This window comes from Melospiza georgiana, chromosome 4 (assembly GCF_028018845.1).
Source record: "Melospiza georgiana isolate bMelGeo1 chromosome 4, bMelGeo1.pri, whole genome shotgun sequence".
Taxonomy (NCBI): domain Eukaryota; kingdom Metazoa; phylum Chordata; class Aves; order Passeriformes; family Passerellidae; genus Melospiza; species Melospiza georgiana.
The window spans coordinates 9,299,612-9,321,999 of record NC_080433.1 but is presented as its reverse complement, the minus strand read 5'-3'; the positions used below and the strand labels follow the sequence as shown (position 1 = coordinate 9,321,999).

The window sequence follows — 22,388 nt, the reverse complement described above, 5'->3', positions numbered from 1 at the left end:
CATTTTTTAAATTCAAAATTTTCTTAATGGAATCCAAACAGCAATCAAACACCATAAGTCTATAAAATAAGGTTGAAAATTTTATGAGCACATTCTCTCTCAGAGGATTCCCACTACTTCCTGTTGCTATTCTCAGCTTAAAATGTGCAGATATGTGAAAATTTAAATTTACTAGGTTGAAAAACATTAACCAAACTTCTCAGATATCCCAAAAGGACCGGTTCAAGCTTAGTTCAAGTTTTGGGCAAAAATCTGAGTATTTTTCAAACCAGTATATTTCAAGACAGATGTTCTTTCTCCTTAGTCTCACAGTAAAATCTTTTCCTCTAATTTGGTTTAAAAGACAGCTAAGTCAAACTGGTTTTAGTACATTGAGAAATTTGGCTTTTTGAGTTTTGATGTTGCCATCAGCATTTAGACAGAAACCTGAGGAGTTTTCTTAGGTGGCAGAAGCAATAATGATGAAGTTTGAGCTCAAGTGTACCACTGGCTGCATTCTAATTTTGATTGAAGTGTCTTAAATGACTCTCACATCTATAATAAACAGATCCCCAAACTCTTAAAGCCTTTTGCCTACTCTTAAATCTAAATTCTCTAAGTCTGCTGCTAAAATACAATTCCATGTTACTGACAGCAGTTCTTTATTTAATCTCTTATTATTTGTATACAAAGTCAAACAGTGTTCTAAAAGTATCTGAATATGTAAGTACGTAAAATACAATCACTCCCATTCTACAGAGCTGTTTTCTGCAATGGAAACACCTTCTTTCCTTTAATTATTCCAGATGTTTTGCACATTAAGCTATTGACCCCTCAGAGAATTCAAATAAATAGCTAGTTTCCTTTATAGCTGCTCTAAAGAGAATAGAAAAGAAAATACTCAGTTTTCCTTTTATCCTCTTATCCTTAGAGAATACAAATGAATAGCCTGTCTTCCCTCTGAACAGAAAACACAAGGTATTTATTGCTATCATCTTAGGAAGCTAATAGTCAAACGGCCAAAAGGTCAGGAACACTAAGAAAAAAAATAATCCCTGGGTATTGAGGCAATATATCTCTCATAAAAGGGTACTCTCTGGATTTTAAAATGTGCCATCAAAATACTTAATAGAACAAATCAAACCTCCATCTCATTGTTTACCTTCTTGACATTTTGTCTTACTCAAAAAAAGGAAAACTTAATTATTTATTTGGATTCCAGCAGAAGAATGGCACTAAACTGCTTGTCAGCTTTTAATTAGTCACCAACTTTCACTGGGAAATTACAATCTCCATCAAGAATGGCAATATTTTATGGACTTGTTTTTCTTTTACTAATACTGGAACTGTTTTGGTTCAAAAGCAGCAGAGTGCCTACAAGTGCTGAGTTAAGGAAGAAAAATCAACACTTGGACTCACAAAAAGATTCTTTTATCTGCAGACAAATACAGAGCAGTATGGTCTTTCTGTTTAAGCTGTCATAACAGATGCTTGGCTTTTTTAGCAGTTGCCATGTTTGGGAAATAGCTGGATTATTCACTTATCATTGACTTCTTTTTTTGTAGTCTTATTAAAAAAAATATTGTAGATTATATAGTCAAAGGTCACAGGCTCACTATAAATTTCTTTTCATAGAGTCAGCAAATATTTTTGTCGTAACAGTACTCCTGACATCCAAACACTTCCTATATAATTCCAACAGTGCACAACACAGGCTGAGCAATAAAGAGTCTTTAACATTCAAAGCACATATTTACATTGTACAGAACATGAACGAATGTACCTTTTGGTACTCCTTGATGTTAACCAGGTTGAAAGAAAATATGTGATCCTTTGCTCCAACGTACAGCCGGCCGCGCTCCTCGTCCAAGAGGAAAGTGTGGTAACTGGAGCTATTAGCTAGTCCATTGAAATTGATTACATTGTTGGATTCCAACATTTCTGTAAGATAAAGGTTAATACTTCTGTTGTTAATACGGTCAAAGAAAATAGAAACTTTTATTTTGACTTGTACAGATATAATTTTAGGAATTTGTGCTCATGGTGTAGAAACAAGTGAAAACATTATTTATCTGGGCCCCTGAATGTGTTTTTATTTCAAGCACCCAAACTGCTTGTGAGATTCAGCTCTACAAAGAGGTTGAAACAACAGTGAAATCAATTAAAAACCTGTATGAGCTTTTAGGTGGCAACATTCTATTCATGTAGCTCATCAACTGTTGGAAAAAGTTCAATTTAGTTCAATCAATGAGATTTGCAAGGATAAACTTGGGGATAACTGACCGATAACCACATCTAAACACAAAATCTATTTCCAGCAGAAAAAAACATTTTATAAAGATCTGTAAGTTATGAGAAAAGTGATAAGAATGGCTAACTGATGAGATAAAATAACATGTAGCACCTTTTCTTAAATGTATTATCTTCTGAGCTTTCTCACACAGGTGGCATGTTGTTTCCTTGCTTGGAACAAGAATTTAACTAGAGAAAGTACCCTTGCTTCTCTTTGAACTCAAGAGTAATTTTCTAGTTCTGATATTCCTCACAGAGATTTGCATTTGCCATAGACAGGATTTTTTTAAGCACAAGGATCCACAGAATCATCTTAGCTATTCAAACACTAACAAAGTCATATGCATTTTTCTGAAAAACGCTTTTACCATAAGTTATGGACCATAATAGTATAAATATTAATGAGAACTCACTTTCTTTATGCCTATTTATATTCATATCGGGACCAAAACCAAACCATCTCTATCATTTTAAGGCATGTCTCCACCAGTAAGTCATCAATAAGAAAGTTTCCTGGTGACGACAAATCCTACATGGTTCTAGCCCTGAGCTTGTGAATGAAGAAGGCAAACATCCAGCTTTAGGAGCAGGAGCAGCTCCATTGATGGAGCCATAAAGACAGATGAGAAAGGAGTGGACACATCAGCATCACAAGGGCTGATGGCCTGAGGGCATGGCCTGAGTTTCAGGTATGTAACGTCTGCATCAATTCTGCCACATGTGAAAGGCAAGGATGTATGTAACTCCTCTGAGACCACATCCCAAATGCCTGCATGTCCAGGATTCACCTGACAGTGCACCTACCTTCTACGGCTTTTCAGTAAGATCACTCCCATTTTCCCCAATTATTCCAGCTGACAAGTGAGTAATCCCATATACTGACTGAAATCAAGGAGAAACTGCTGTTAAAAGTTTCTGTCTAATTTTCAACTCATTTTCCTTCTTTTTAACTCATTCTTTTGTATGAACAAGGAAGATGTTAGGTGGGGATTTTCTGGACCTAGGTAATAGTGATACTTATGATTTTACAGAATTTCACACCTGCAGCTTTGTAGCTCTGCAGATGTTAAATCTATTTTTGATGTTCCCTTATACCAGGTGGATTTTGAAGCAGGTTGAAACTCTGCAAAAACATTAGTAGGCAACATTCTGAAGGAAGACCAACACTGTTAGTTGCATACCATTTAAGATAGCTTTTAGCTTTAATATGCTTTGCATTTATTTGGAAAAGCTCTCACCACCACCAATAGTTAATTCATGTAGCAGTGTAGCAAAGCATCAGAGCAGACACCATATTTTGCTCCTTATTCTACGCTTTTTCTCACTAAATATAACTATAAATTTATATCACAAATTGTACCGCTCAAGACTGAAGCTCACTTTTTAAAAATTATTTTTCCTTTAAATGTAACAATCAAATTACCTCAAGCAGTCTTGTCAAAATAATTCTTATGGCTTCCTGCCAAGTTCTAGAATTTGACTCTATTGTCCTCCAGTTCACTTATTTGCATTTTGTAAGAGACTTTACTAATTCTCTTTACTCTGTAATGACTGATTCAGATGTTGAATGTCGACTTGCTGAATAGTGAGTGATGTAGATGATTGATTGCTTAACTTGTCTTAAAACTCTCTCTTGGCTAGAAATGCTCTGCTGTCATCTGTATCTGATCATTTTTCTTATAATACAGCTGTCAAAAACCTTTGTAATTTTTTCATCTTTGTTGGTTTGAACTCATATACGTATGATTCTGCCCTTTGTGACTGCAGCGTAAAGACAAGTGTCTGCTGAAGCCGATGTTACACAAAGGTAAAACTGATAAAAATGAAAATGAGATCAGTTAGGCACACAGCTACTTGGCTTAAAAGAAGCCTGATATGATTTTGCTAATGTAGAGTTCTAAATATTCACATGTACAGATGGTGATTGATGGTGGGTTTTTTTCTTTCTAATATTCATGAAAAATGTGAGATCATAGCATTGGAGTCTAAGGTTTATTATGGCCAAGAGTAAATTACATCATCATCTTCACTGTTCATAAGTCCCCACAGTAAAACTTAAAAGGACCAGGTGTGGCTGTGCAGAGAAATATATAAAAGGGGTTTTTTTTCTTTTAATTTTCTGTGACTTTCAGAGCATGCAACCCAAACACTGCTGGGTTTTTTATGAACATGCAATTTAAAGTCAAACTAAAAGCTAAATTCCCTTTCCTTCTCTAAGAATGGGACATTTCTTCTACGTTTTAATTCATTATGTGTCATATTGTAACATTACTGACTTTTGCAGATGACAGCTGGATTTCTAGGGTCTGTTGCCCAAAAGATTAGGTCTAGACATGCTCCAAGCAGTGAATTTTAAATCACATGACATCAGGTTTCTCCCTGTCAGGGATCAGGTTGAAAATATAGGCTGAGGAGAAAAATGTCCTTTGTGTGTTGATGATTCTCAATCACTACTTATTTAGGTAAGTTTGAGCTACATCAAAAGTAGGAAGAGAAATCCTAAATCATTTTTGCACTTCCTTTGCTGTTGATTTTAACTGATATGTACTCATTCAGTGATGAACTGGCTTTACAGGCCACCCTGGAAAAGGGTGTTGAAGAGCAAAGCAATGGCATTTGCACAATCAATACATATTAAGTATTCCACCTCCTCAAATTCATTAATTTTAAAGTGTTTACTATCCAGTGTCTTCAGTATCCAATGAGTGTCTACTGCTGAGAGAAGGAGCAAAGACAGGGCTCAGTCCCAGAAGGGCACTGGCATCCATCAATTCTACTAAGAGTCCATCACTCATGCTGGCAAGGTTAGTGGATGATCAGCGATAACATAAACCCAAGATTTACAACAAAGATTGCATTGTAATGACAAGAGGAAATGATAAATGCATTAAAATAATCAATTAAATTAATACTGTCTACTAGCACAGCCTAAATATTTTCCCTTTTTCTTTTTTCTTCTTATTAAATGTTGGCCTAGCCATGTTCTGTGCAGACAGGTAATGGCTGCCCACTCATAGTCTTTTTTTTTTTCCTTTTTTACATCCTCTATGATCTGTGCAGTTATTTTTATTGCACAGATGTAACATTACTCCACTGTTTCTTCAGTAATTTCCCAGAGAATTTCTTCAGTAATTGCCCTGAGATAATTTTCTCATTTCCTTTTGACACATCCTCAGCTGTAGTCACACCTGTACTTTGAACAGGAATGAATGAGCCCTATACAGCTAACCCCTGCACACTACAACTAGCATTGTCTGTGAAATGCTGTATGAGGCAGATTTGAAGTGGGGCATGGTATTTTGAAGGTAAAAGAGATTTCATTGCTTTTGTTATTGGTGCTTCATTCCCACATTTATTAAGTGTTGCAGGTGACCAAAACAAACAATTTCAAATGCACCATACCTTAAAAAATAATCATATTATAATGAAGGTGATGATCACTGAAAACAGATGGAGATTAAATTTCTCAGGGTTTGTGGGATAGATGCCCCAAATAACCACTTCAGCTGGCTTTAATTCACATTCCTGACTTACTTTCTCCATCTTAGTCTCCTTTCCCAGCCAGTGTCCAAGCTTGAAGTATCTGACCTCTTTCAAAGTGCTTTTCTGTAGACTCTGCATGGTCTTTTTTCTATTAACTGATGTGTCTGTTGATCCAGTCTGACTTGTGTCAGAACATTCACTTTGCCAAAGAGAGTTGGCAAATTTACAGAAGAAAACCAGTCCCTAACTCTTGCCTTCCTTTTAATACGTGGTTATTTAATTTGCTAATGGAATTGTAACTTAATAGTATATATACACACAGAGGGCCAAATTCCTGCTGTGAAATCCATGGAGATATGCATGCACAAGGAATGTAGATTTGGTTTATTTTTATCACACTTCTTCATTAAAGAAGCCAGAAAGCCACAGCTATAGCTGAGATGAATACAGTCATGCAGATCCTGAAGTTTGGTTTATCCATGGTTGGTATTCCACTGTAAACCTTGTTTTATGTCTGTGTTCCCTCAGCAGAGTTTGTCAGGAGGAGAACACAACAAAAGAAAACCATCTTATTTTTCACTTATCTACTAGGAGGCAAACTATCTTTAATCTTTTTAGAAAGAGGGAGTTTGTCTGTGTAACAACTTAGGAAATTTGCGGGCTTTGGCCTACATCCCTGTTATAGACTTCACAACGACACACACCAGCCAAGACTGTTTTTGTTGATCAGGGTCAAAAGGGCACATCAATTTCTCTGAAAACCAGAGGGAAGGTTTCCTAGTCTCCTCAGCAGGACTCAGATCTGGTCCTGTCCTATTCCTGGTGACTCTGCAGGGAGTGCTGCTCGTCACAACACGCTCCCCGAGCCAACGAGTGGGCTGCTGGTTGCACAAAACTCCCGGCCTGCATTCCTCTGCCAGCAGCGATAAGATCTCGCTGGAGATCTCCCAGCAGCAGGTAAAAGATGAGTCAAGGCCATTATGCCATCAAACAGGGATTTTGCTGAACTGTGAGCAGTGCCTCCCACAACGTCATGCTGGAACATTTCCTTCTTCTCTCGCCAGGCTTCTACTTTGGCTGCAGAGGATCAGGTGGCCACATGTTTGCACATGCATTTCTTGCTTACAGAGATGCATATTGTGCCTGTTCTGTATATCAGCATGTGTATCTCTCTAAATAATCCCAGGTGTAAATTAGTCATTGCTCTTTGAGTAATTATTTGCTGAATTCTTAGATACATACAAGGAAAGAAGTGGGTAAGTTAACTTCCAACCTCTCCTGCAGCTTCCCCATTTCATTGCTGTGAGTGCAGATGGTGACTTCTGCCCCAGTCAAGCAGTTATGGAAAAGGCAGGGACTGGCAGGAAATCAAGAGAGCTTCCTGCAAGGCATGAGCCAGCAGAGCTATGTGGCAAAACCAGCAGTGGAAAAGCATGGAAAATGCACAGTGCTTGTTGGGAGCCCAGTCCCCACCTGGATGAGACAATGGCTGTCATACAGTGACACTTCAGTGGAGTATTTCCATATATAGTGGAAAACACCAGTCTGAAATCAGGTGAGCTTGACCCCATGCCAGGTCTAATGCCTAGTAAAATGGCCAATAGCCTGGAGAATGATAACTCCTTTCCCCCCACCCAGGATTTAACTACTTTATACCACTATTATTTTCTTTCACTGACTCATCAGACATCACTGGGACCTTAGGATCTAGCCCTTAGTGGAGAGGAGAATGGTTCAGTCACCCACCTTAATTAAAAATAACTTGCTAACAGTTTGTGGTACAATTCAAACTTCTATAAAACAAAACAAGGAAAACTAATTTACCCTTTTTTTTTCTTTTAGCATTTCACCTGAGGGGGGGAAAATAATTGCAGAAACTTTTGGTTTGTGACATCTTTTAGTTTAACTGGTCAGATTATATGTCTTTCACTTATATTCAAACTGTTCCAGTATTTCCAAACTATTTTTACCAGAAAGTCTTTGATTTCATATTAGGAGCAGAAGAATAGAGACATCCAAATTATCAACACCCTCCCTTCCAAAAAAACCCCCCAACAACTTATGCTTTCAGATAATTTTAGAATTATGCTGCTTGGAAATACCAGAAAGTGACCAGTTTTATCTCAAATGAAACAAAAAACAGGCTTATGAAGTGTATGAGATCACATAGTGCAGTAAGTGATTTATCCATTTTTAGAAATGTAACATGAAAACTTGTAATCAGCACCTTTGGGTTTTTGCTACACTAGAGTCACAGAAACTTGAAACTACACAGCGTTTGTTGTTGATGGCAATTCAGTGTTATTGTAATTTGAATGAGATAAATCACTGGGAGAAAAGGGAGGGGTTATCTTATCAGTAATCAAAATACAATTGGAACAGAGCCCCTCACAGCTGTTCAATCAGTCCCAGCTTTCATCCTCCTCATCTACCTTATCATAACAGTTGCCAATCACCTGGTTTCACTGAACTCTACTAAAAGGAGAAGAAAACAGTACCATATTTGTTTTTGAGCAAAACTTCTGCTTCTGAGAGAACACGTAGTTCAGAAACACAGTTCAGGGAATTATTACAGCTTATCAATTAGAGGTAGCTAGGACAAGAGATACAGTTTTTTGTGCAATCGTGATTAAACCAAGGATTTTAAATGAAACACTCCTGCCCACCTTTCACTGCAGCAAAGAAAACTTGAGGGCCAGGAGTATAGTTTGATTAAAACCAGATACCTGGAAGAAGGAATGTTACACCCATGTTTTGTTTCAGTTGCACCAGTATAAGCATGGAATCCTTTGACTTCAAAATACTGATGCATATGTTTTTTATACTGTAAAACTGAGAGAAGATTTTAGCTCATTAATGTCAGCACTATTTAGCTACATGACAGCCCTTAAAGTGTTTTTGGTCTGAGTAATTGAAAAGGTCACATGATATTTCAAAGACATAAAACATTTAGATTTTTAAAACCAACCTGTTTTCCCTTTATTATTTGTATTATTTGTCCTTTTGGTTTCTGAAAGTGAATCCAGATTATCCCTATGGCTCAGCTATTTCCTTATAAAACATGAGAAATATTAACCTTTGAGCTAAACAAAGACTTGTAAAGCTTGATCTCATACATTTGTAAAATTACTATAATATCACATATTATGAATTGTCTTTGTGAGAAAGGTTATGGCACACATTTAACCATGAACTTCACAAGTATTTAAGCCCAACATTGTCACATAATCACAGACTTATGTTACCCATACTACCTACAGCATTTTTTAATGTGTATGTGATGCATAAGGCAGGAATATATGATGGCAAAAGGAGACCATAATCTGGTTTTACTAAGACATTGTCTATCTAAGGGAAAATTCATTTGTCTTGAGATTTGAGTAGGTAACATCTTTGCTGCCTCCCATTTGTGCTGGTATAAGAACTGCTCAGGAGAAATAATGGAAGTGATGCATCATACTAATGAATACCCAGATCTTAAGGAGATCTACAACTATCAAGGTTCTTTAAAATGTGGCAATAATACAGCAAAATAGTCATCTAATGCAAATTTTATAAACATTCTAACTCAAATACCAAAAACACTGCAGGCATATTAACTCAGCCCTCTGAGTTTGCTTAGCCCAATGTGGCACTGCATGACCTGAAATTGCCCCATCTGAGCTAGCACAGGTAAACAGCCAGCTAAATCCTATTCATTAAATAATTCAGTTATCAGATCTAGTTAGAAGTTAATCAATTTTCAGCTCTCTCTATGATACTTCTGTGAAGTTAGTCTCCAGCGAGCAGAACCGGTACTGGTTATCAATTAAGTAAAACTGTGGGTAGCTGTAACTTCAAGGAGTGATTACACCTTATCTATAAACAGCACCGGCCTTGTCTCATTAAATACCATAGCACAGAGGCACAAACACCTTTGCAGGGACTAACACAGACACAGTTGTTCCAAGCAGGAATGAGGTGGGAAGACTGTCACACCCCATCCTCTGCACGCTCGAGCCACACGTTGGGTCCAAGTGTAGCATGGAGCACAATTCTTACTGACTGTTACTAAATAAAGCAAGAATTTATGAACTTTTTATGCCAGAACAAAAGCAAGGCAAGAAAAGAGCTGCTGCTCTCTATAGGCACAGCTACTTGCTGCAGACATTGACCATGCTGCAGTATAAGTGCACCTGAGTTACCCTGAAACTCACTTAGGTACTCACAGTGTCCAACAACACTGGCTAAGAAGCTAGCAAAGATTAATTGATTTTGCTCTTCATTTAATTGTCACTGGATGAAGCTACATGTTAAATTATTAGGGTGTTTTCTCAGGCAAGCTACTTTAAAGTTAGCTCAAAATACATGACTTTATTTTTCATAATCATGACAATGAAAGTCAGAGATACACAATGCGAGGACAAAATGTCTACATGATGACTTTTGTACAAGTACAATTTGAGAAGTTTTAGGTTTATTTATTATCATTATTAAAGTCAGTTCATCTTCCAAAAATCATTATTTCTGAGTAAAATCTCAGATATAAAGCTGTCTGAATAATGCCAGAACCTGTCATGATGTTTGGGGACTATTACATAAAAAAAAAATTTAAATACAATGGTTTTTTTGAAAATTCCCTTCTGAAAAGGGAAACTCCTAACAACTGAACCTGGAAGTCAAAAACCCAATCAGTGTCTTTGTGATTTTTACACCATGGACTATTAGGAGTCAAAAGTAACAACAATGTCCATATGTGTACTTTAGTTACAGTTATGATAAAACCCTTCCTCATGCAAGTGTATTTCTTTCCCAGGACAAAAATATTAAAGTATTTTTTAACTTTAAATAAATCCTGCTTTAAGGTACCAAATCAATGTACTTCAAAAATAAGTTAGCTCATTTAGAAGAACGAGCAAATATGAGCTGCTAAGTTCCATAGGGATATCAGAGGAAATTTTTTAAAAGATTGGTGGCTCTATTTTCAAGTGTGACTTTGCTGTTTGACAAGCAAGCCACCATTGACTCTTGGAAAGACTAATGGGGTAGGTCTGTAAAAGGATTTAGATGTCAAAATTGAGACAGTGTAGGAATGAGGGTGACCTGCAGAGGGTGAGCCATCAGTGAGTGAGAGTGTCAGTGCTTTCACTGGCTTAACAGGCTGCAAGGGAGAGTGTGTCTCTGCAGCTCCAGACACTGGGACGGAGGAAATCCAACAGAGATAGATTTGATCTGAAATTAAATGAGCTCTAAACTGATGGCAGGCAGGTTTAGATTTGATAGGAGCAAGGAATTCTTTGCTATGAAGGTGGTAAGACACAGGTTGCACAGAGAAGATGTGGATGACCCATCCCTGAAACTGGTCAAGGCCACACTGGATGGGGCTTTGAGCAATCTAGTGCAAGGTGCTCCTGCTCACAGCAAGGTGTCCCATACTCTTGGAACTAGATGATCTACATGGTCTTTTTCAAGATAAACCATTCTATGTTTCTATAAAGTCCTTATCTGATGTATTTTATTTTTATTACCAAACTGACAATTTAAACTTGCACAAAATATTTACTAAGGTGAATTTATTTAATATGCACAATAGCGTTAGGAAGTTTCCCTAGAAATTTAGTTGCATGTGATGTGCAAAGCTACAAAATAGAATAAGCAACACTTGTGTTTTCAGCAGATTTATGATGGAAAATGCATCTGACCTGCTTCACAAAAGGTCTTTTTATGCTTGAAAATCATGTGTGAAACTCTTGCCTCTATCTGTGTAACAACTCTTCAAAGTCCTCTGATTAATAAGATGCAAAAAGGGCTTTGGGTTAGTCCTGCTAGTAGGTAAATCATTATAATCATTATAATTTATGTAGCAGCTGTCTTAGATGGACTGTGTCCAGGTTTTCATATATGGGTACATATCAGTGACCTCATATTCTTAATTTCAGACATAGCTATCAACACTCCTTCTGTTAAAATTTTGTTTTTCCAGAATGGATCTACCCTTGACTTTGATTACATATCCAGCACTTTAAGGAATTGTCTTTTAACATTACTAGAATGGATGAGTAAAATTCATGCTTGGATTTACATCCTTCTCTCTTCTGCTATCTCTCGTTTCTTCTAATCTGTAAGTGAGGTTTTGGATGAGTTTCAGCAAGGGGCTGAAAGCAATGACTGCAGTTAAGCAGTCTGTGTAGCTCACATTCAGATACACACAGCTCCACTGTGCACTTTAATTGCAGCAAAATACAGCAGGGACTTCTAACCCCTGACACTCCTTGCACAGACTTCCATGCCAAAATAAAGTGATAATGCCTAATTTTGCTCTTAATTTATCCTAATGAAAACCAATGGATTTATATCATGGATTAAAGACTCCGATTGCAGTGATTCTGCAATGTGTGTAATATTTTTATTGTTCATTAGAACAAATTAGTAAACATTATTTATCAAATATTTCCAGTTGCACCAACAACCTTCTGCACATCAAAAAGCAATTTCCAGTTTTTCACTTCCATCCAAATGTCATAAACATAATTAATCATTCAGCATCTAACCCCTCATTTCTCAAATCAAAGTGAATTTTCTCATGCCTGATACTGCTCTGTCAATCAAAATTGTAATGTCTTTCAAGTTACACAAAACAAACTAGATCTACTTTTACTATTTTTATAATTGTTACATACTCAAATAAGAAACATGAAATTTATAATTAACTGCTAAACATTCAAATGCTTAACATTCAAAATGGAAAGTAAACCTTACAATTTCTACATTAATTTTTTGGATTCTGGGCATACTCTAATGGGGCTGGAAGGAATGAAATTCTACCTACAATTTCACTACATAGAAGCAAACTTGCAAGTGTAATTTTGACAACACCAAGAAACTACAGTGTGAAGAGCTTTAAATAGTTTTTAAATCACCCAAAATTTGTCTAAATACACTTCACACAACACAAAGTTAAGCTGTAGAAATTCTTGACATGGGCTGTTGTAAATGGTAAAATTGGTTATAGTCTCAAAGGATAAAGTGGCAAAATCAAGAAAAAGAAAAACTTTAAGAGGCTATTAAATTTAGAGACACAGCCTCTAGCTCACCAAGTTCCAGAAATTCAAATTGCAGAAAACTCAGAGAGTATTCTGGGGAACTCTCACTGTCTAACTGACCTAACCCTGTTATCTTCTACCATGGAGCACCCTGGTTATGGAAACACCACACTGTGTGTTTGCTTTGGCTGTGTTTGGAGACAACACATTTCCCTCCTAATCGTGTGTGGATAAAAATGCAGCCATGACCTGAGTCTTGACAAGGAAAGTGAAGATGCAAAACTCGAAATCTAATTCAGCAGAATGACGGCTGTCACTCCTTTCTCAGCTGGCCATGGAACCTCCCTCACCCTTCCTCCTCCCCACTCCTCCTCCCCTCCTCAAACCCTTTGGGTGAGTGGAAGTATCTGCAAAGAGCATAATGTCACAATGATTGAATTCAGTTTCTCTAACAGCATTTCAACCCCTAATTCCTTCTAAATGCCTTTTGCTTTGAAATAGCTTGTCCATATTGGATCTTTTAAGTGAACTTCAGAAAGAGCCATCAGCAATTTCCAGTAGAGGTGGAAGAGGAGAAGTGAGTGGATTATCAGCAGCAGTCAGGTAGCACCTCCTGTCTGGCTGGGCTTAATGCACGATGGGGTTTGGGTACAACTTCACAGGGCCTGACCTCAGAGCACAGGTTCACTTGCTCAAAGACTTGTCAGTGTAAATACAGTCGGATTTGTTTGAGCAACAAATCACCTGGTACAGCAGCCCCTATTTAGAGCAGCCTCAGAAGGGGATCCAAAGACAACTGGAAGTAACTTTATGATGTTTTGGCTCCAAGACCACTCATCCAGTCCCACCTGAACTGGCTCGCAGCAGGCTCCTGGTGGGTGCTCCCCGCTGACATGGCCCAACTGCAACGTGTCCAGCCACATCTCCTCCCACCTCCTCAGCAAATGTCAGTAAGAGGGAGGTGACAAGCACACAAATTAGAACGGAAAAAGTGAAAATAATGTTCCAAAAGTAATGAAAACCAAGCAATATTATGTTCAATGAAATTAACTTGGGAGGAGAGGAGGAAAACGCTGGTGTGGCTGCCTACCGTGCTAAATATCCATCTTTTTCCAGAGGTTTTATTCTTTTCCACTCTCCTTGGACTAGCAGAAAGGTGATCTAGTCTACACCACTGATCCTAGATGTCTCATCATTCTAAATAAATGGTAGCTCTTCTTGCATCAACACAATAGCATCATTATCCTTAGTGTTACCATCAGGAAAGAAAAATAATGGAAGTTTTTATTTCTGAAGCTCCAGTGGAATATAAATGAGAATCATTATACCATTTTTCCTCAAGCCACAAAAACTGCACTTTTCTTAGCAAGAGAGAAATCAGAGCTCACATTTGCATCATTTACTTTGTGTCCCTGTCAGAACAGAAGTCTTTAGAGACTGATCTGTAGACTGAAGGTATCAGTGAAATGGTCCAGGCACACTGAAATGGAAAGCAGAGTTTGCCTTCTTATCTTTACTATGTAAAATGAGAAATACCAAAACGTAACCATTTTTGCAAAATGTACTGCGAATTTCAACCTAGTTTATTTTTCCACACTCTGCATTTATTTGCACTTTGTGTGTTTTGAAGCAGGGCCATTTTTCACCTGGATTTAGGAAACGCTGTCCACTGGCACCATACTGCCATGCCAGCACAACGTGAGTTTAATGAATTTCTTACGCACGTTGTGTAGCCTCAGTGTAAGTTTGGTTCATGTAAAGGGCGCATTAAAACTTGGAATGCTGTGGGGGAAAAGGCAGGGCACTTTCCAGTTCCCCTTCCAGACCCAATGATATTATTCATTCTCGTCAGCTCCACTGGTTACTCTACTAATTTCCCTCCAAAAGAACGCTCCTTTGGGTGCAATATTGAAGTGTATGTGTATGTCAACTGCCACACAGGCTTCCAAATGCCCACACTGATCCAAGATACCATGAGTCACTGCTGACAGATGAGGAACATTCACACAAAATCCCCGCTGAAAGTTAAAGGAGAACTCACATTTCTCCTTGATGCTCATACACTAACACATTGTGGTTAATGGTACACTCCAGAGATTTGGGGAGGGGGGTAAATTAAAAAAAAAATTGAAGTTACAATTCACCTAAAATTGAACAGGACACTGATTCAGTGTTTCCAAATTAAAGTAGCACTGGGTGGTTCCAAATAAGGTCTAAAGCCACATTTCAGCAGACTAGAAACTGATATAACTATTGCCTTATTGCTTTTAGTACACCCAAATTAATTTCCAGCAGATGTGGATATAAGTTAAACACTTTAAGTGAAATCTACTAAACATGTCTAAAACTTCTTATTGTCTAGCAAGATTTTGATTAAATTTGGAATAAACTAATGTCATAATATAGTTCCTACATGTTTATAATATTTGAAGACTAAGTAATACCCAACAAATACATTACAAGGCAGCATCATGACATTGTTTTGCAGACCACATTCATACTTCCAAGACAGCTGGGAAAATGACTCCTTGCCCTGATGATGAAGAGCTTTCCTACTGACTCATATATATTTGAAAACCTTCAGGAATGGATATCTCACAGTCTTGAAAATAGTGCATTACCAATCAGTGCACAACAAATACACTACTTTTTACAAAGTTTTCAAAACTCATCTATACCATTTGTTTCCTGTAATGCCAAATAGATATTCAAAATAAAGTCTTTGTTTTATTTTTTCCCATAAACAAATGTAATTCCAGTAGCAGCTTGCACAGCTTTGAGTATAATGGCAAACACTTGGGTTTGTTTCTAGCTAGTCTAATTATGAACGGCGTCAGGGTAGATGTGTTTTCTTTTTGTAGCCAGTTACACTAATTTGACCTTCTGGGGAAACAATTTCAAAATGTCAACATTTGCATGCCTGAATCCTGCTATGAACTAAAAGGATTCGTGTGCAGAGGTCCTGCCTCCAGCTGTGACACACTACTTACCTCCTCAGAGGGAGTTAACACATTAATTTGAACAAATGAAATTACAACAGCCAACTCTCCGTGGTGGGCAGAGGAAACATACCCTGGCCAGAGTGTCTGACTGCAGTTTCAGTGCAGAATTGCTTAATTAAACTGTTGTATGACAGCTGCACAAGGAGTGCATAAACACCCCACAAAAGAGGAGGTCTTTAAGCTTGGAAGTGTAAGCAAACGTAGTACTGAGTTCCTTAAAAGGAAAGTTACTTTTGCCCTTTTTAGAAGTAAAACTTTGAGATTTAAGAGAATAATTTACACATTTGCTGGTTTCTGCAGATGTATATTCCAGAGAGCACTCCTGAGATTCAGATGCTAACAAGTCTGAACAGGAATCTGGTAGAAAGGTCTGCAAGTTGAGGAAGCTCGCATCTGCTGCACTGCTTAGTTCAACCAGTTTGTGACCCTTGAGGTCTAATCCAAAGCCAAGCAAAGGCAGTGGGATTTTACTGATTGTGCTGAAAAGTGCATCAAGCCAATGGATTAAGGGTATGATTCCTACAGGACCTATGTTTTCAGGAACCTCCTCCAAAACATTTACCCTTATAACCTCAGAAACATTTTTTTTAAAGTATGTACTTTAAGCTAAAACACAGGGTCCCAATGGATGTCACTAGGTAACACTCTTATGCACAGAGCTCCAAATACATTCCTTATTTTGTGATTAAATGTTCAAGCTGAAATGCTTTACAATGATGTCTGTGGGGAAAATATCAGCAGCGGGAATTTTCTATTTTGCCTTAGTCCAACTCATCTGAGCTGGAGTGGGCTTTAGGAACTGGGATTTGGTGTTGGTTCATGCATGTCCCTTGCATGTCCCACTGTCTGCCATGCTATGTGAGAACTCTGTTTCAGAATAATGCATAAATAACAAACAGTGTGCACTACACCTCACCTGGATGCCTGATCTGGGCCCAAGTTTTAGTTTTAGGCCAGTTGTCATGAAGCAGTTTGCCGAAAATAAGTGTTAATGTAGGTCAGTGGAAGTCGTGAGGTGCCCCTGAGGATCTCCACAAACAGATCAGTCTGCCTATATTTAAGAACATAAATTAATCAACTACAATTTATTCTGCAAAAGAGACCTCAGCATTAAGCTGTAACGCAGTATTTTAACTGTAGGTATTCATTTATTAACATGACAGATTCAAATGCATGTTTTCTGTATGTTATCTTTACTTTGTTCAATGTGCAGAATGAATGAGAAACATCAAATTTATCTTTCTTTTTGAGCTTTTCATTATTTCTCCTAATGACCACACACCTTTCAAATGCTGATCTGGAATGGGGAATTATTAAATTGCTTTACATTGCTTTAATAAATTACATTGCTTTAATAATTTAAAATTGCTTTACACTGATACTAAGAGAAAAATCTGTGTCAGAAACATGATTCAATTAAAAAGAAGCAGTTCCAATTCCTAACTTAAGTAGGCACAAGAAGAGAGAAAACAAAAGTACCCTAAAATAACAGGCATTTGATCTGACTAATCAACCCCCAATCTTTGAGAATAGCAGGAATCTGTTTGTTCCCTGTCTCACTCACACACAGACCAGAATCTGCAATAAATGAATAGGGGTGTTACACACAGATCTCACCTTGCTGCTTTACCCAGCCTCATTCTGCTCAAGAGATGCCAAAGTGCCATAAAAATAACTGGGGGAAAAAAAAGGGGAATTAAAAGCTGCAAGGTACTTCTGCATATGAAATGGGCTGCTGAATTGTCCAGTTGTTTGAGGAGAGAAAGGCTTCCTCTCTGGAACTCAGATTTGTTAGTAGTCCAGGCTCTGTCACAGATTCACATCCAAAAGTGAATGTGTTGGCCGAAAATTTCCAAATAGAAAGAAGCAAGACACTCACCATGCAAACTTTCAATCCAGAGTGTTACACACTTTGAGAAACCAAAACTATCAATTTATCACAGGAAATACCAGGCAGTTAATTAGTGCTCAAATAATAAGGCATTTACTATGAGGAAACATATGACTTCTAGCCTTAGAACTTACTTAACACACCTTTCTTCTGAATTCAGAATTTAAATCCTGATTTAGATTTTACATACTAAAATATTTCTGCAAATCAGGAATACAGACTGTACAATAATTAGGGGAGCACACTCCACATTTTACCATGGAGTAAAAGCAGAGTGAAATGGACAACCTGTAGTTTCCTCACATCTGAAACCTCCGTATATGCATGCACATCCTAATTCCTGTATAATCCTGAGTGGTTTACCTCTTAAAATAAACAGACTCTACCTTATGTCCTTACTGGATTACTGTGAGTAGGATGTTTACATAAAGGATATAGCTAAGTATTCACTGAACATAACAAGACTACAATTCACTCCCATGCATTAGAACCCATTATAATTTGGTGGCTATATTTAAATAAACCAACATTTAACTATGCTGGCAATTACTATCTAAAGTTAATACTCTAATTGTGTCCAATCTTTCCACTCCAGAGTCTGATTCACCGAACTACCTATTAAGTGTAGATATGAAGATGAGAATTTTGTGTGAGAGAAAGAAAGCATAATTTATAGTCCAGGTGTATTAGATGCCAGTTTAGTAAACATTTGTATTTTCACAGTCAATAATACTAATTACACTGTGCATTACCCTTCATGCAAGGATCTAAACCACAATCTATTAAAGAGGACCCAAGTCTCATTCTCAGTCACTTATTTGGGCAGTGTAGAAGACTTTCAAGATGGAAATAAATGTTTTAAACCTTTCTTGTACTATCCTAATTGTGGGTTATCTCCATGACATGAAGCAAAAAATCCTGAAGCTGCGCTGAACTGAACCATGCTGAACCACAGAAACCAAGTGGCATTTCAGGCTGACACAGCACCACAAGATTGGAACTTGGTGAGCCTGAGTGATGAGTAATGTCTGTGGAGAAAAACAGATGGCTAAGGGGTGATCTAAGTGTTGTCTTTGATTACCTGTTGGGCACAGAGCAAGAGGTAACATGCACAAGTTGAGTCAGGGAAATACTGAATGAGATATACAGAAAAAACTCTCAACTGCAACAATAACCAGAGAGTTTACAGTCTTCACCCTTGGATATCATCAAAACTTGACCCAATCAGACACAAAACCACCAGTCTAATTTTGAATATAGCCTCGCTTTGAGCAGGAGGTTGAAATAGAACCTTCCAATCATATTTTTTTCCCTATGCATGAAATATATTGATTTAGCTGTGATAAATTCGGAGCTAACTAAACAAACAAACAAACAAACAAACCAAAAACCACCACAGGACATTATTGGCAAGTTCCTCCTGTTATTAAAACAAACAAAAAAATCCTCCAGAACTTATTAATCTCTCTTAAAAGCTGAATTTTCCTGATTCCTGAGGGTAAGAATTCCATTACAGTAAATAGGAGCAGGAAGCAAAATGGGCAACAGGAGACAGAGCACACAGTGGTCCTTGTAAAGCAGCTGGGGGTACAGTAGAGTATAAACACTACAGATTCTCCTTCATTGAGAAAATGAGCTTTCTCTAAAAGACAGAGGACTGAAATGTAAAATGCATTGCAGTTTATGCAGGTCAAATACAGGAATTCAGATGCAATTGTGGCCAGATTCTCAAATAGCATAATAGATGGCAATATAGCTATGTAGATTTTCATCTACTTATCACATTTTCATTTGTTGCACCCTCATAAATTCACAACACAATCTCTTTTAAGTAAAAGCATTTTTAAATCATGCAAACATGAATAGGCAATAGTTCCTCTGGATTGATACTTTCTACAAAATAGTCCTTTATGTATCAGTGCTGTTTGCTTATTACATTACCACATTAACAATCTCTGTGAAAATTTTCTTGAGACAATGTGGTAAATAGCAAATAAAAGGGACACAGGTAAATATCACCTTAATGGTGATTAAGTAACAGTCTGAACACACTGAAAAAATATGTGTCCATTTGACTTCAGCATTCCCCAAATCTCACTCCAGCTGCTGGACAGCACGTGCACCACAGCCATAAAGAACACAAAGAGACTTAACAAACATGGTTTCACAGTCTATTTTGCAGAAGAATAGTCTGGAAGAAATAGTGAAGGTACTTACACAGTTCAGAGTGTAATTTGTTGTGGCTATTTAAAAAACAAGGGAATGTTGATACAGAAAGACAAAAGAACTGCAGTGTTAAGAGTTTAACTCCCTTTCCGTTTTATGGCCTGTTACTGCATGGCTGAACACTGCCACTTACTTTGTATTTTCAGAACATACTGAATTTAAGAAAACTCTTTTGTTCCACTTGCAGCCCACATGCTGACACAGCAGCTCATCTCTTATTGTTCTGACTTAACTATCACCTGATACATTCGATGTGCTGGAAGATAAGAAGCACAAAGATTCCAGTTACCCTAGAGATACCAAAAGAAGAGTCACTTAGCAAAGAACAGCTGAGCAGAGAGTGTTTCACTCTGGGGTGTGTGTTAGACCCACAAATGTCAGTTCAGAGCCCGTAAGTCAGGAGTCTCTGTTGGGGCTCTGCTGAGCACGGAATGATCTCACCCTCTCCTGACTCCCACACACAGAGAGGTACACAGCGAAGAGCAGGCTCAACCAGTCTTAAATTCCTCTGACAGTTCAGACTCCAGATAGATTCTGCAGCAGTGCAAGCAGGGCTCATAGCAACAGTTAGAGAGATGTGTTTTGAAGGAACAGATTTATTCAAGGTTAATAATTGTTTCTACTGTCATTTTCCATGGATGGTAGTTCTGGTGATGAGCAAACCCTCACGATGGAAATCTAGCTCATAATGAAATTATTAAAAGCCTGCAGGATCTGATAAGGCACAATGCTAGGTAAAAAGGACTGATTCCCATATAGTTCCCATGAAAATTTCTGAGACAGCAGCTTCTCAAAATCTGAGCTCTCACAGCTCCAACCTTGGCTAGAATAGACAAAATCAACCTGTACTTCACCTGTATTGCGTCAACTTGATTTGTATCAACAATCTGAAGATTATTCTTTTAAACTAATTTACAAAAGAAATAAAATTTTGCTGTTTGATTTCCCCATGGAAATGTAAGTTCTGTGATTGTGGCAAAAAATGTGAAGTAGATGACCCCATAAAAATCAAAACCTCTGATTTTTTGTTGGGAAATAGAATAGAGCATGGGGTAACATGATCATTAGGATCATAGCAGAAACTAGGAATCTCCATAGCTCTTCAACTGATCATTTTACATACTAAAAAGGAAATCTCAATGAATACATGGTATGAAAAAGCAAACTGCAAGAGAGTAAAAGCTCTTTTACAAAAAAAAAATTGTACTGTGGTTCCAGGAGGGACGAACACTCCTAGCTGGGTTCCTGAACAAAGCGTGAAGGCAGGAGGAAATAAAGCCTGACTCCATGTGATGTGTGCCAACTGTGGTCTCATAAAGCCAAGAAATCTTGGAATGCTTTGAGTATGTAGTATTTTTAGAGCCCTAATAAGGCACACCTGAGCTCCTCTTTACCACATTTAAAGACATGTGCCACAGAAGCTAGATTTTGCTGTGCATTTCTGCCTATTCCAGTAACCTGTAATTAAAAAGCATTCATGTGGAGGAGAGCAGAGCACTCAGTTTGCCTATTCAGATTCCTCTGAATTACTCCTACATACTGTTCCAAAGGGCATAACATATAGTAATGCTCTCAAATTTTTCTTAAGTCATTTGGCTACGAAGAGTAGATGACACTGCTATGTCTGCCTTGTTGAAATCAAATATTCTTGTATCTCCTACAGATGTTCTTCCTCAATTCCTTGACTTCGTGGAGTGTATGTCTACACCAGCTGTCTTCCTTCAGCATCTCCAGAACTCTGAGCCAGAATGAGAAACAAATCTGTCTCTACTATTAATAAGATTTATTTACATTTCACCGAACTAAGCAGTGCAGTAAAAGAGAAAACTATAAGAATTAAGCTCCTCCACACCAGACACACAAGTTACAATAACTCTACTGTCCACCCTGGTAAGCAGGTATTGGTATCAAAAGTTACACTGCACACAGAAAGTCAAAATGAGCTATGACAGCATGAAGGAACTGAGGGACTGTTGGTTTCACTCCATCCAATTCATGTTCAGGAAGAGGTGATGTTACCCAGAAGCCAGATGCTGTCTCAGTAGTGCCAGAATAATCAGATCTCATATATACAGTATATGTGATCCAGAGATGGAATACAGGTAGCCAGTCATTTGGAACAGACATGTGCCAAACAACTCTGGTAGCACAATACTAGGAAAAAAAGCATGGAATCAAAATACACACTGTGTCTATCAAAACAAAGGAGGACCAGGAAAATGTTCAAATACCTAAGTTTTACAGGAATCCAGTTACATTTTTATTAAAGATAATAATAATATAGAATTATATTAGAATTAAATGCTGTCTGCTCTAAAGTCAAGGAATTTAGTTTGTATGTCATCCAGGAGTCACCATTTCAGTACAGAACATGCATAATTATCCTTCCCCAGTCAGAAACTGGGCTGGCACTTTCTGTACTAACTGATCTCCTGTAATCTTTACAATTATTTTCTGCTAGAGTATATTGCTGTACTGATCCCTAAATACACA

General features: G+C 37.7%; 1 protein-coding gene across 1 annotated transcript in view; it reads right to left on the bottom strand.

Annotated features, from left to right (window-relative positions):
* Nucleotides 1–22,388, bottom strand: part of SEMA3A (semaphorin 3A) — a 165,897-nt gene that overhangs the window by 115,553 nt on the left and 27,956 nt on the right. The window contains exon 3 of the mRNA XM_058021922.1: nt 1,763–1,920. Coding sequence (XP_057877905.1) covers nt 1,763–1,920 — 158 coding nt within the window. The remainder of the gene's footprint in view (nt 1–1,762; nt 1,921–22,388) is intronic.